The sequence below is a fragment of the Bemisia tabaci genome, chromosome 8, assembly GCF_918797505.1.
Source record: "Bemisia tabaci chromosome 8, PGI_BMITA_v3".
NCBI lineage: Eukaryota > Metazoa > Arthropoda > Insecta > Hemiptera > Aleyrodidae > Bemisia > Bemisia tabaci.
The window spans coordinates 2,650,603-2,665,861 of NC_092800.1; the positions used below are offsets into that span (position 1 = coordinate 2,650,603).

The 15,259-nt window shown below is 40.4% G+C and overlaps 1 protein-coding gene across 1 annotated transcript; it reads left to right on the plus strand.

The window, feature by feature from the left end:
• Positions 1 to 8,058: 8,058 nt before the first annotated feature.
• LOC140223782 (uncharacterized) lies at positions 8,059 to 14,821 on the plus strand. The gene is made up of 4 exons (XM_072303493.1): positions 8,059 to 10,039; positions 12,144 to 12,327; positions 13,347 to 13,528; positions 14,496 to 14,821. Exons 2-4 carry the CDS (start codon positions 12,238 to 12,240, stop codon positions 14,548 to 14,550), a joined length of 327 nt encoding a protein of 108 aa, XP_072159594.1. The 5' UTR covers positions 8,059 to 10,039; positions 12,144 to 12,237; the 3' UTR covers positions 14,551 to 14,821.
• The last annotated feature ends 438 nt before the right edge of the window (positions 14,822 to 15,259 follow it).

A 15,259-nucleotide genomic window follows, 5' to 3' on the forward strand; every position in this document is an offset into this window, starting at 1 on the left:
TAAAATTTTCAGGGGGGCCCCCTTGAGGGGGCAACGGCCCCCAACTTTTAATTTTCAAATGGGAAGACCCCCTTTTTGATAGCTCGTTCGAAAGAGCATAAAAAAAGAAAACTTTTCGCGCAAACCCGAAGTCAATATCCCAAACCATTTCTAAATGGCGGCCGGTTAAAGTTCAAAATGGCCGAAAATTCACACCGGTATTTGTCGATGGATTTGCGCGAAAATCGGTATGTAGGGGTATTTTGACACGAGAAAAACGAATGTGACGTTAGATTTTAAAAAAACCGAAATTTCCAAAATGGCCGCCAGTTAAAGTTTAAAATGGCCGAAAATTTTCACCTCGGTTTTTTGCTGATGGATTTGCCTAAAACTTGGATTTTGAGAGTATTTTGGCACAAGATAAGCAAATTTAGACTTAGATTTCTAAAAAAAATCAAATTTTGGTCATTTTGAACTTTAACCGGCGGCCATTTTGGAAATTACGGTTTTTTTGAAAATCTAACGTCAAATTCGTTTTTCTCGTGTCAAAATACCCCTACAAATCGATTTTCGCGCAAATCCATCGACAAATAATCGGTGTGAATTTTCGGCCATTTTGAACTTTAACCGGCCGCCATTTTGAAACAGTTTGAGATATTGACTTCGGGTTTGCGCGAAAAGTTTTCTTTTTTTATGCTCTTTCGAACGAACTATGACAAAGGGGGTCTTCCCTATGGAACGCCGTTAGTGTCAAAACCCTTTTCTTGCGCGCGCGGAATTTTTTCTGGCGCGCGAAATTTTTTTTCGGCGCGCGGAAAGAAAAAACCCTTTTTCGATGAAAATCTCTGAATTTCCGGATTCCGCGCCGGTTTTCGATATATTTGCGCCGTTTGTGTCAAAACTATTTTCGTCGGCGCGCCGCTTGAAATCTGTTCCGCGCGCGGAATTTTCGATATATCGATTCCTGCTCGCCGTTTGTGTCAAAACTATTTTTGTCGGCGCGCCGCTTCAGATCTGTTCCGCGCGCGGAATTTTCGATATATCGATTCCTGCTCGCCGTTTGTGTCAAAACTATTTTTTCCGGCGCGGCGCTCCAAATCTGTTCCGCGCGCAGAATTTTCGATATATCGAAAAAGTGGCGCGCGGAATTATTTTCTGGTGCAGCGCCGGAAAAAACTGTTTTGATACGATCGGCGAGCAGGAATCGATACATCGAAAATTCTGCGCGCGGAACAGATTTGAAGCGGCGCGCCGACAAAATAGTTTTGACACAAACGGCGCAAATATATCGAAAACCGCGCGGAATCCGGAAATTCAGAGATTTTCATCGAAAACGGGTTTTTTCTTTCCGCGCGCCAGAAAAAATTCCGCGCGCGCAAGAAAAGGGTTTTGACACTAACGGCGTTCCATACTTCCCATCTGAAAATTAAAAAATGGGGGCCGTTGCCTCCCCAAGGGGAGCCCCCTGAAAATTTTAGGGGGGCCAAAAAGTAGCTCCCTCTGACCTAGGAATATCCTCCAAGTTTCAAATCTTTACCTCAATTAGGTAAAAAGTTAGAGGGGGTGGAAGGGACTTTTTGATCACCCTGCATGTAACATACAAATATCTCATTCATTAGCAATGGCCGGCCATTGTATTAATAGCTAGTATAATACGCAAAAATGGTGAACCAGCGCTCAGAATGAAACTCGGTCATTGCGACTTGAATGCCTTTTTTTGTTTACCTACTATCAATCCCTGGTCATGGCAGCATTCAAACTTAAAATTTTAAAGGAAACGATCAAAAATGAAAACGAAAGTACTCACACTTAACGATTAAGTTTCCTATCAGCTATTTCGTGCGTTCATTATTAAACATTTTATTAATCGATTTAAGCACAAGAACAAAAGCACATGAAGACTCAGCACTCCTCACATCATCAAACAAGCAAGTAAGCAGCAAGGCAGTAAGCTTCCATCATTGAAAAGGACCCGCACACCTCTTATGGAAGCTGCACCACGACCGATTGCCTTCTGACTTATGTACTTCGATTCTCCTCAAGATTCTGATCAAAAGTTATAATTGCGCCAACTTTCTACGATGCACCGTTTTCGCAAAAAAGCTAAGTGAAGATTCAATTATCTGGCGATGAAAAGTCACAAAGATTCCTCATTTCAGTACTCGAGTGAACAAATCAGGGGAACTCCCGCACCGACCGGCAGTCTTATCTCGGATTCCGTACGCCGTTTTCCTCGACCACCCATCGTGAGGAGCATATGAACAGGAAAATGAGCGTCAAACGGACGCATCGAGAGCGGGAGGAGGGGGATAGCCCTAGAGTCGGCAGGTACAGATAAGAAGACGGACACGCGCTAGGTACATTTTTTCCTTATTTACATTACAGGTACTCTAATTTACATCGGGCCTTTCTCAAATGCTTTGTTCTTTTTTATTCCCCGTAAGGAAATGGCAGCCGCTTTTCAAATGCAATTATCGAGTCAATCGATAATTTTTTGATCAAAATGGAAATCAGAAATGGATTCCTCGTACGTTTATATGGTTTAAACCTTCATTAGATAAATAAGAACCGACGGGATGAACCCTATTTTTGAGGAAGACTGTAGTCAATGGGCGATTGTTTACATCTGCCTGCTTAGTGATAACAGACATGGACATTAGGTCAATATTTGGCCATTTTCATGAGTTTTTACTTTTCTGTCACTATTTGAAGGTAAGTTTATTTTGTAAATCAATTGTTTAGTGCCTTAGGATCATGTTAAAAGCTGAAAAGGTACCTATACTTTGTAACTTATTAATTCAGAACACACTCCGGCAGTCCAGCGCTCAAACCTGGATGTAGCGAGTCAGTTATTTCTTACTATTTCACCCTTTATTGCTTCACTGAAGACACCAAAATGATAGTATCAATCATTGATGATGAAAAAAACTTACCTTGACAATACTGATAAGATGAGGAGACTGGTATGTTTTAGCTGGAGGCAAGGAAAGTAGACGTAGGATCCTTCTTCGGTCACCAGACTTTATCGATAAATTTTTCTGTACAGTGTTACACTTAAAACACACATAAAAAAAAAAAAAAAAAAAAAATTAAAAAACAAAAAACAAACATTAAAATAACAGATAGAGATTAGATTTTAAAATAACATGAGTTGATAAAACGTGGGAACGTTCTGAATGATTTTGAGATGTTTGTTGAAGAGTTAAGAATGAGTTACACGCATTGAGAGAACATCCATGGTTTGAGCGTTACACTGCCGGAGTGTGTTCTGAATTAATAAGTAACAAAGTATGTACCTTTTCAGCTTTTAACATGATCCTAAGGCACTAAACAATTGATTTACGAAATAAACTTACCTTCAAATAGTGGCAGAAAAGTAAAAACTCATAAAAATGGCCAAATATTGACCTAATGTCCATGTCTGTTATCACTAAGCAGATGTAAACAATCGCCCATTGACTACAGTCTTCCTTAAAAATAGGGTTTATCCCGTCGGTTCTTATTTATCTAATGAAGGTTTAAACCATTTAAACGTACGAGGAATCCATATCTGATTTCCTTTTTGATCAAAAAATTATCGATTGACTCGATATTTGCATTTGAAAAGCGGCTGCCATTTCCTTAGTCCTTACGGGAAAATACATTGTAAGTATTGTAAGTGATGAAGAAACCAGGTCTGTCATATCATTTCACGTCACAAGCACAGAATCCACCAATCACAAGTATGGCGGTTGAAAAACGACCGTTTTGAATGGGTTGGTTCCAAAAACAGCTTTTTTTGAGTTTGAGAGGTCATTTCAGTGGCGTGCCGGCGTGCGGTCCGGATAAGCAAGGCACACCGCTTGCCCAAAGATTTCAAACGAAAGAAGAAAATTACACCTATTTCATGTTGAACATTTTAGCAAATATAATTTATAAAAAGTGTTCAGTAAGTAAATTGCATTAAAAACAGAAAAAGAGAGAGACAGAAATACGTGTAGAGCCACAGCAGTGGGAAAGCGGCAGGGCGGATGGAGGGAGGTGGCGCAGCGCGCTGCGCGGCCCGAACACGGGCCAACCCATGCGCTGGAGAATCGCTTGCGATCAGCTGGGCGGAGAGCCACTGCTCGGCGGCGGAATCAAGGCGGGCGGGTAGAGCGGTACGTTCCGAGTCCGAGCCCTTCGCTGCGCGATCGCAGCTCGCTTCTCTTGGCTTGGCCATCTCATGGCCCGTCACCGCAGCGCGCTGCTTCTGCCTCCGATGCGCTATCTTGTTCCCTCTTTCCGTCGCGGTTGTAATAGCTCCTCCGGAGCAAATGCCCTTAAATTCTATAAAATTTCGCTCACTTGGATCTAATTGCTGATGAATTAGACAATTCTGAATCATGTTTTAAATGCAGAAAGCTAATTTTTGGGGAATAAGTAACTCAAAAAATTCTTAAAGCAAAATTAGAAGTTAAGAGCATGGAGCCGTCCTCCAATGATCAATAACATTTGAAACAAGTTGAGTAAACGAAATCATAAGTAAGAGAGAAAGAAATAAAGCCACAGTTTTTCAAGACGTTCCATCAGATTTCATCCGAAAAAACAGAGCATATATAGTAAAATTTAAGAATTTTCTAGGGAGGCTAGGGGGAGGAGGAGGGAAAGAGACTACGTTAAACCCCCCCCCCCCCCCCCCCCCCCCGGATAGCGAACGCTACAGCTTGCCCTGTCACTGAACCCACCGCACGCCACTGGGTCATTTCAAGGTTTTTTAGTAGCGCCATTGTTTTTTTCGTGAAATTTGCCATAGGAATCAGGTATCAATTTGCAAATCCCCGCACCTTACAACAGGCCCATTTATAAAGTTTGATCAGCATCTTGAGGAGAATCGAAGTACATAAGTCAGAGGGCAATCGGTCGTGGTGCAGCTTCCCATAAGAGGTGTGCGGGGTCCTTTGAAATAGCGACGGTGTAAGTCGGCAAACACATAACTCGTTTGCGGTGTCTGAAAATCTCTGCCTCTTTGTTATTTTTTTAAAGTTTTTCCGCACGAGGCTAGACCTCTTGGCAAGATGTAGTTTTCCGTTGAAAAAATAAAGTAAGACCGGGAGTCTGCTACGTCGCCAACCGAGTTATGTGATTGCCGACTTACACCGTCGATAGTCAATAGCGTACCTACGCTAAACATGTTTGAAAAATTATGTATAAAAAGCGACACTTCACCGAGATTTCAACAACGAGATTTTCCGATTGTTTACAAAAAAAAAAAGAACTGTCGGAGCGATTTCCCTCACACTTGGCAAGAATAAAGCTAAGAACCACCTTTACAAGTCTGAAAAATCAAATTTCGAAAATAACGCCGCTGAAGCCCAAAAGAGAGAAAAGTTGTTTCTCCCTATACTAATGCATGGGAGATAGGAGGTTCTTCCTCGCGCCGCGCCGCTCAGCGCTGGCCCGCTGGGGCTGGGGATAGTTTCGCCTTGCCGGCAGGCTACGAGCTCAACTTACCCCCACTCCTTATATTTCCGACTCACATTCCTGAATCTCTCTCCCTCCCCTCCTTCGACAGACGCTCTGCCCCCCGCGCCGCGCGGCGCAACGGGCAGCTCCCCCGCCCGTCCCCCTCTCGCTCAAATCCAGGTCCGGTTTCCGTTTCCGGTAGCCAGTACGTGTGAACCCCGTGCGTGCCATGGCGTGCCGCAGGATTTTCTCTTTCCGCATGCCGCTGTCGGAAGCCAAGCGCCCGTTAATTATTTGTTATCAACTATTCTGTATGTATTGTTTCCCACGTCCTTAACCATAATTTATTAATTGTTCCAAAATATTTTAGGGTTTTCGGCGAACACTTCGAACCTATGAACGCCACGCCACCGAAACGATCAGTTGGAATTTCAATCTAAAACTTGATAAAGATAAACTTACAGTATTTCCATCGTAGAAGTCAATAATTTTGGCCTTACTTTTGCTCGTTTGACCGAAATGCATCATTCGTGGAGTTTATGAGTTGTTGGTTGGGTTGGAAAAAAGCTGTTTTCATTCTAGCTCACGCAAAATGGACATATTGATGGAGAATACCTATAGTACCTACATTAAGTATTACTACATGTTCTATCAATACATTTTTAATGAAAGTGTTCGTTATACATATGTGTCCGCCCTTTTGCATTGGTTTAAGAGTTACCTTACTTACCCACGAGTCTCCAAAGCACTGATTCCTGGGATTGTGCTCTTCTCAGCCGACTCTCATATTGGGTCTAGTAGTAGAAAAGGGCTGAAAAAGAGTTGTCCTTGAATAATAAAAGGCATATAAGGGTGGAAAAGGGTAAGTAAGTAGAGATGGTATCAAAATGACTAGAAAAGTGGTGGCAGGGAAAAGTGCAGTTTTAAGGGAGTGAGATGGGGCTGAAAAATCGCGTATTGATGTGAACCATAAGGTCAAAAATGGGATTTTCGATGAACATACCATACCATCAAGTATCAAAAATTCAACGTGCATTTTCAACCGGAACTAGTGAAATCTCTCTTTGAATAACTTCTTTTCACTCTGATACTAAAAGTTTAGAAATATACCCCCCCCCCCCCCCGTGCAAGCTCTAGCGATCTAGGGGGTGGTGGTGGTAGTTTAACGTAGCCTATAGCCCCCTTCGCCTCGAGAAAGCCTTAGAAAATTGTTAAAATTTAGATCCTCGCGAACCTCAATTTACTCTATTTTTAGGATGAAATCTGATGGAAAATCTTGAAAAACAATGGTTTCATTTCATTCTCTCTTATTTATAATCATTTGCCACTTATTTGAGCCATATCCAGTCGTTATACTCTACAGCGTTTAGAAATATTTTTGAGTTACTTATTTAAATTACTCAAAAAAACATCTCTCTGCGTTTAAAACATGCTTGGGAAATGTCTTATTCATCACCAATTAGATCCAAGTGAGCGACATATTATTGAAATGAAGTAAACTTGCTCCGAAGGGAGCAAGCGCAACCACGACGGGAAGAGAGAACAGGACCGGACGGCGCGGGCGCATCGGAGTCAAAAGCAGCGAAGCGCTCGAACCAAAGACATAAAGACGGAGCACTAAAAGCAAAAAATGAAGCTTCTAGAGCTTCTTTTCAATCACCTCTACTATTGGCTAGAGGATTGGCGGCGAAATCGGGACAAGTTTGAATTCAAATGTAGGGCGGGAACTAATAAATAAAATTGCGGAAACAAAGTATTTTAGGTTGATTTTTGCCCAAATTCAGGTACACACTCATATTTTTTTAACTTTAGGTTAGTTTCAGTCCGTCGTCGACCGATTAATTTCATTTGGGAGTAACGTTGATCTAGAACTGTAACGGCCTGTTTGAACCTGCAGAACCACCATAAGCAGAAGAAAAACTAACTTTATGTGAGATTACTGCCTGTTACCGAGCGAAAGTAGGTGTATTATATTAGGACGCAGACCGAACTTTCTTAGTATAATCGTTTTAGGAATTTAAAATACGTTTCAAAGAAGAAATGTGCAAAAATCAAGAGGACAAGTTCAAATCAAATTTCCGTTTGCCGCCATGGATTCCCGCGTTCATTTACACACTCACACAAGCGCGCAGCGCCGAACCTAGCTTCACTTTTTCCCCGTGCTTTTAGATACGAGCGCTCCGTCTTTATGTCTTTGGCTCGAACTGGGAAGTGGGAACGTACCGCTCTCCCTGCCCGCCGTGATTCCGCCGCCGAGCAGTCTGGCAACCGATTCTCCAGGGCATGAGTTGGTGGACTTTGTCTCTGGTGGCCCGTGCCGTGTTCAGGCCGCGCAGCGCTCTGGCGCCTGGCGCCACCACACCGTCCGCTTTGCCGCTTTCCTACTTTCGTGGCTGCTATGTACGTATTTCTGCCTCTCTCTCTTTCTGTTCTTAATGCATTTTACCTACTGATACATTTGATCAATAATATATTAATATATTAGCTAAAATTTAAAACATCTAATAGGTGTAATTTTCCTCTTTCCTCTGAGATATTGGTGCAAGCAGTACGTGCTTGCCTTGCTTATCCGGACCGCTCGCCACTGACACCCCCCCCCCCCCCCCCACTTTAAAGGTCATCATCGTTTGTGTCATCATAAATTTTAGGATAAGTTTGGTCATAAATTCATTTTTCGATCAAAATACCATAATTTGCGAAGTTTCAACACGAAATGTCTACCAGGACGAGTACAATCTAGGGTGAGTACCTACCGTTTCTTTATCAGATTCAGATTCATTTTATTAATAAAAGAAAAAACATAATACAAATTAAATTAAGCCGAGATCATATATTTGTGTCAACAAATCAACAAAAGTAAGGTCAAAAATGAAATCTACGATCAAAAGTCCTCTGAGATACCGAGTTTCAACACGAAATGCCCACAAGAACGAGTAAAACTTATCTTTCAGTACCTAAGTTATAAATTTTTATGTTTCTCCGGAAAGTTTGAAAGAACGCGTAAAATTGTGTATTTGCGTCATTTTATTGAAAAAAGTAAGGTCAGAAATGAATTCTACGATCAAAATAACCCCAGGAATACTTTGGTTTAGCACGAAATCCCCATAGGAACGAGTGGAATAGCCGCTACAAGTAAGGCGATGACCGGGGGCATTCATTCCTGATGAGCCGAGCCGAGCCGGGGCGAAAACCGAGTCAGTGGCTGAGAGACCGAGAGACGGATTTCTTGCCAACTTCTGTGAATGATCGAATATCACCACGTCCCCGTTAGAAGCTATGGTAAAGAATCGATAGTGCGATATTCGAATAGTCGCATTCGATACGATATTACGAAGCGCTCGAACTGGGAACGTACCGCTCTCCCCGCCCGCCGTGATTCCGCCGCCGAGCAGTCTGGCAACCGATTCTCCAGAGCATGAGTTGGCCCGTGCCGTGTTCAGGTCGCGCAGCGCTCTGGCGCCTGGCGCAACCACACCGTCCGCTTTGCCGCTTTCCTTCTTTCGTGGCTGCTATGTACGTATTTCTGTCTCTCTCTCTTTCTGTTTTTAATGCATTTTACCTACAAATACATTTGATCAATAATATATTAGCTAAAATTTAAAATATCTAAGAGGTGTAATTTTCCTCTTTCCTCTGAGATATTGGTGCAAGCAGTGTTTGCCTTGCTTATCCGGACCGCACGCCACTGACACACCCCCCCCCCCCCCCCTTAATTAGTCATCATCGTTTGTGTCATCATAAATTTTAGGATAAGGTTGGCCATAAATTCATTTTTCGATCAAAATACCATAATTTGCGAAGTTTAACACGAAATGTCTACCAGGACGAGTACAATCTAGGGTGAGTACCTTTTCTTTTTACCGCCGAGATCATATATTTGTGTCAACAAATCAACAAAATTAAGGTCAAAAATGAAATCTACGATCAAAAGTCCTCATTGATATCGAGTTTCAGCACGAAATGCCCACAAGAACGAGTAAAACTTATCTTTGAGTAAGTTATAAATTTTTATGTTTCTCCGGAAAGTTTGAAAGAACGCGTAAAATTGTGTATTTGCGTCATTTTATTGAAAAAAGTAAGGTCAGAAACGAATTCTACGATCAAAATAACCCCAGAAATACTTTGGTTTAGCACCAAAGTCCCCAGGAACGAGTGAAATAGCCGCAACAAGTAAGGCGTTGCGGGGGCATTTTTCCTGGATGAGCCGAGCCGGGGCGAAAACCGAGTCAGTGGCTGAGAGACCTGAGAGACGGATTTCTTGCCAACTTTTGTGAATGATCGAATATGGCCACGTCCCCGTTAGAAGCTATGGTAAAGAATCGATAGTGCGATAATCGAATAGTCGCATTCGATACGATATTCGATATTTGTCCAGCTGTAGGATTCAACATGGCGGCCATGCGCACTTGATCAATGCATTATCCCGCGCAATCACGCCGGTGCCCGAATTCTGGATCGCTCAATTAAGAATTGTAATTTATTTAATTATTAGCCGTCGAAACTGTCATCTTCTTTGCTCATTTAGAAGTATTTCATCAATTCGAGACGAGGATTTAACCCCAGGGCCAACGAAAATCAAGAAGAAGCCATGGGAAGTGCGGTGAAATCGAAGTTCTGAGTGGATCTATACTTACAGGTATGAGTGTATGAGTCGTTTTTCTGGTAGTGCTTTCAATCGCCTCTCTTTCAACTAAATCGAGGAAGCTTACACTACTTACTGATTCCTAAATGAGAACTTAGTGAAGTTCCCATAACTTACGATGTTACAACAGAATTGTCATCAGACTCCTGTGACGGAAAATGTCTTTTTGTCTGTCGCTTGACTTGCCTTGGAGACTCCACTATGGACCAAGATGTATCTCTTTATCCATTCTTATCTTATCTAGTCAATCTATGAATGCAGACCGGTTCTTAAAACTCTGTTGGTACGCCAGGACAAGATAAGGAATGTGTGAGCTTTGCGATTGGAAGTCCTTGATCTCCTACGTCTGGACATGCCGAAATGAGTTTCAATGATCGATTCCTGTGTGAGACATGTTGACTGAAGCTAACTTTAAAGAAGGAACCTCTGAGCACAGTGAAGAGTGTTTTACAGGTTTTGTTTCCCAATCCCCTGCATATAGCAAGAACTGTGAATATTGTTGCTATGTATATCTGAAGATCATCCTAGTTCGGACTCCATTGCCAGGTATTTTCGGCCTAAATTTCCTCCTCAAGAATTGTAACTTCCTCATTCCCCAAATGTCCTGTAACTCTCTCCTTCTTTCACTTTCATGTCGTTTAATCTGTGAAGGAAAGAGTTAGTTTGTCTGCATGTACCTAGTCTTGCTGTGACAATGAGGCCAAATTCATAATTTTGAAAGCTCACCTAGACAATCTCTTCTCTTCCCTGCGAACCGATAGCTTAGCCTCTGTTTCACCTGATCATTTCTCTTTCTTTATTCAATGGGCCAGTTGCACTGGTAACAAAATCATGTTTTGATGCTTGGTTCTAGTAGATCAGCTCTAAATATAAAGATCTGTCTCAACAGCAACTCTCTACCTTGAATATTAACGGAGATATCTCACCTTGACGAACTTGATGTATGACGTCATCCACTGCGGTAGTGCGTAACATGATACGTCCTACCGTGGTGGATGACATCATAAATCCAGTTTTTATAGGCGAGATACCTTGGTTAGTATTCAACGTAGAAATTTGCTGTTTGGCTAGATCTTATCATTTTTAGTTGATCTGCAAGGATGAAGTATCATAACTTGATTCTGAGACCAGCAGGACTAGCCCATTCTTCCACTCCTATGTTATATTTCCATTGTTTCAAGTCTAAATTTTTCGCAATTACCTGTTTACTCTGCTATCTGGAGGTGTCGTCAGCCAAGTTGGCACTTGTTTACATTCCACTTGCAAGCAATAGACGATATTAGTGGTGACATCATCATAGCGATTCTCTATTATATCGAATTGGATCCATACAATAACATTGGCGTAATCTCTTTCATTGCTACTACTTAATGCGAATAAATTGATATATACATATCGCTTTATTGTGACGTGCCACTAATAGCGTCACTATAGGGGATTGACGGCAGCCTAATCGTGAGTTTAGTCAATCCTTGATTACTGTTGGATGCCTACATTATAGTTGCTTGTGTATGTTATGTATTCAAGTGCCAACCTAGCTGATGACACCTCTACCTCAAGTTAGCAGTATTACTTCTGATAGTTTTACACAAGATTGTACTACCTCTTCAAGGCTGAAAGTTATTTGACCAATTTCATCTACTCTGCACCGTCAACCCCCTCTGGTATTGAATCGTGCAACACTCAAGAATCTTCATTCTTGGTTTACAGTGTACTCTCCGTTTTAAATTGATCCGAGTGGGTATGTAGAGACCTAAAATTAATTCAACATGAACTAAAGCATTTTGCCATATACTTTGTATCTTTGTAAACTTTATTTGAGAGGAGTTAAACTCCTGTTTGAGGTAACAACTTCAGCGGTAATCTTACTGTATCACCCTCTGCACTGTACGACTGGCTAAATGATCTGCTACAGACTGTTTACACAAGTAAAAGTAGTCAGCAAAAAATCGTGTAGTCTCTTGGTGAGTGGTATTATTTTTGGAAGGTTGCTTTTGCAACAATTAAAAACCTGCTCATCATATTGCAGGTACTTGAAAAAAAGAAGCCCAAAAAATTTTGTTGTCTTCTTCCTAATGTAGATGCCTCATTTTTACAGATTTAAAAACATATCAAAGTTTGGCGATTTGGAGTCGCAGAGCGCTCTAGTGCGCTGAGGTAGCGGCTTGATATGTATGTAAAAACATATCAAAATGGCGCCAGAGCCACTGGATATCTCTGAGCAAGAGTTGCTCTTCAAAGCAACCAATTTATCCAAACTGGCCTCCATAGATTTGTCTCAGGTATGAGTTTTAAATATTTTTCATCAAGTAAAATCATTTTGTTAATCAATGAGAACTGGAATACTTTTTTAGGTAAGATAGCTCATATTTTTTCTGTTCTTCTCCTTATATTTTAGTTCAAAACCTGTCAAAGATCTCTCCTAAAATTTTGCAGGCTCAAGAAATAATGTAATAATGACTAAAATTATGCACAGTGATGCATCGTATATAAAGGGGAGATGTCCCTTAACTTTTTAGTCCATCGGTTTTTCACCAACATTCTGCAATCAACTTAGTAGAACTTTGATATGAGAACATTGTGTTTTTATGGAAAAAGAATTTAGTTAAAAGTGTGAACAAAGTTATGTTGAAGCTGTACACTAAAGTGAGAAATCATGTATCTCCATCGCAGTGTTTCAAAATTTCTGCTCCTATTTTTTTTCTCCCTCTTTTTTTTTTTTTTGAAGCGGGGCAAGCCAAATTTATGACTTAATGAAACTTGTGTGGAATATTCTGCTAATTGCAAGAGTGAGGTTGAAAAAAAGTGCCCAGCTTTCATTCATGCAGAATTGATGTCTGTCTTGTTTTCCAGATTTTTGCCTTATAATGTTTGATAAACTAAAGCAAAGAAATTTTACAAGGTATTAAGTTAAAATTCGGTGTCAGATTTCAGAAAAAAGCCTTCATGGTGACTTATTTTTTCTGGAACTCACCATCTCTTGAATTCGCAACCTGGCTGCACAATTTTACATGTTAATTTTTGAAGACACCTCAGAAGAGTGGTCCAGTGTTCCATTTTCTACCACATGGTTCCATAAGAATGTGGTTGGTGTGTTGGTGACTGAATATTTAAATTTATTGCAGTCTTCCACAATTTGATGAAAAAAAGCTTTACAGAATAAGGGAAAAGCTTATCAAGGCACTTATGAGGTGCACCTTAAAAGCCTGCAAGAGAAGCAAAATGTATTTAGGTATGACAAAGCTGAGAAAAAATGATATATACTTACTTATTTCGCTTACCTGTCAAGTACATTTTTCAGTACCTGGAGGCATACATGAAGAATATTAGAAATCTCTACAATAACTCCTCAGCGGTGAAAAAAATGAATGTTGCTGAAGCTGCGATGGTGATTCAGAATTCATCGATTATCTTTGCCAAGAATGTCGACTCAATTTGGGCAAGAGCTATGAACATACGGCTTGCTTTATCTGCTAATATGAAGTAAGTGATCAGAGTATTTTTTCAGGTTCTTCACTCCTTCAATAGGCGCTAGATGAAGATTCGCCATGTACATCCCACAAACCAAGTTAGGAAAATCATATTGGCAAAACATGGCAGTCTGAGGCGCTTTACGGCCCTCTCTCATTCATAGATGTGTCCGCCATCTGTCAAAAATATGATGCAATTGTAGTTCTTATCTTCACCAACAGACAGTATATAAAGCCATATATGCATAGATAGGGGATGTCAAGTTTTTAAGCTTTTAAGTTTTGAGAAAATGACATTCAAAGTTGTCAAAGCTGTGCACATTTGCGTCTGTACAGCAAAGAGGGTTTCGTCAAGGACATCATTTTAGACAAAAGAGCAAATCTTTTTCTAAAGAATGAGCTCTAGGAATTTAAATTTAAAGCAAATTCAATGGAAGGGCTTGGGAGACAAGGAGGATGAGTGCAGCTTTTGACAATTTTTAGATATTAATGATTTAAACTAAAACTAGTCCTAGAATATATTCTGTGAAAAAGCCACTACCAAAATCCAATTTTTAACCATCAAAAACTGAGTTTGAACTTTCTCTCTGCAACAAGGCTCCATCCTACTTTGAACTTTTCAAAACCTACCCTTGAAATAGCAAAAATTGCTCTTAGCCCACTTGTCATCCAAAGCCCTCAATTGAGATGCAGTGATTTTAAAAAAATGACCACATCTCCTGTTCTTATGTAAAACTATTCTAAGACATAAAATTAACTACTTATTTAATGTAAAAAAGGGAAAGTGCTTTAAATGAATCAACGTATGATAACTGTTGAATCTTTTAATGATTTTTCTATGGAACTAAGTGTTTGCTAACTTTCAAATTGGACACAAGAGTCAAATTATATTATTGATCTTCTAAAGTAGGGAGAAAATGGGAGAGGGTGCCATCCTACAGATACCCATATTCAACAGTCTTATTTATGTTTACTACTAGGTACTTTAATGTGCTTATTTACACTATCATCAAGGAGATCAATGAGCTTGGTTAAGGTGAACAGCGAATTCTGACGTCCGCTTTTTTTTAGGTATAACATGTTTTCTTATTCATATCTTAATAGAAAATTATGCAAGAAGTCTAAAACTTGGCACCAACTCTTGAGGGGTCATGGATTCCATTAAATTGTTCCATTAAAGAGAGAGCGCAATGCACAAACAGGTGGATAGGTTGATGCAATGGTTCTATTGAAAGGGTTAAATTAAAAACACAGTTTTCTCTGAGAATTTAGTAAATTCCTAGTCATTTTTTGTTACATTTGTCGAGGATACTTTGTAACCTCTTATTTATTCTTTTCAGCCAGAAAAAAAATAACGATGATGAAGACAATGAAGATTGTGATTTTGGAACTGGCGAAGAAGGTGCTAAGCAAAAAGATAAAGCTAAGAAGAAGAAGAAAAAGAGATCTTTTAATGTTGAAGAATTTCAACTCCCTCCTTTTCTCAATACTGGTGAGTGTGAGATTGTAGGACATGTAATCCTTTAACCAAAATTTGGAAATACTTCTTGAAACTCCCATGACTTAAGATCTTTAACAAAGAAAATTTCAAGGTGTAACACAAATTCTAGCCTCTGTCTTCAGGGTTACATAAAGTGAGGGTGCTAAAAATACCTTATCTGTGAATCGCAACAAACAAGGCAAATCTTGGGTTGAGGAGCAACTTGCCGGAGTGATGACCCCTATTTTTCTCTCTTTTTAGCCC

Coding starts and splice junctions, on each gene's coding strand:
- LOC140223782 (XM_072303493.1), top strand. CDS start 12,238: ATGGCGCCAGAGCCACTGGATATCTCTGAGCAAGAGTTGCTCTTCAAA. Junction 12,328..13,346: donor CCTCCATAGATTTGTCTCAG/GTATGAGTTTTA, acceptor TACATTTTTCAG/TACCTGGAGGCATACATGAA. Junction 13,529..14,495: donor GCTTTATCTGCTAATATGAA/GTAAGTGATCAG, acceptor GTTTACTACTAG/GTACTTTAATGTGCTTATTT.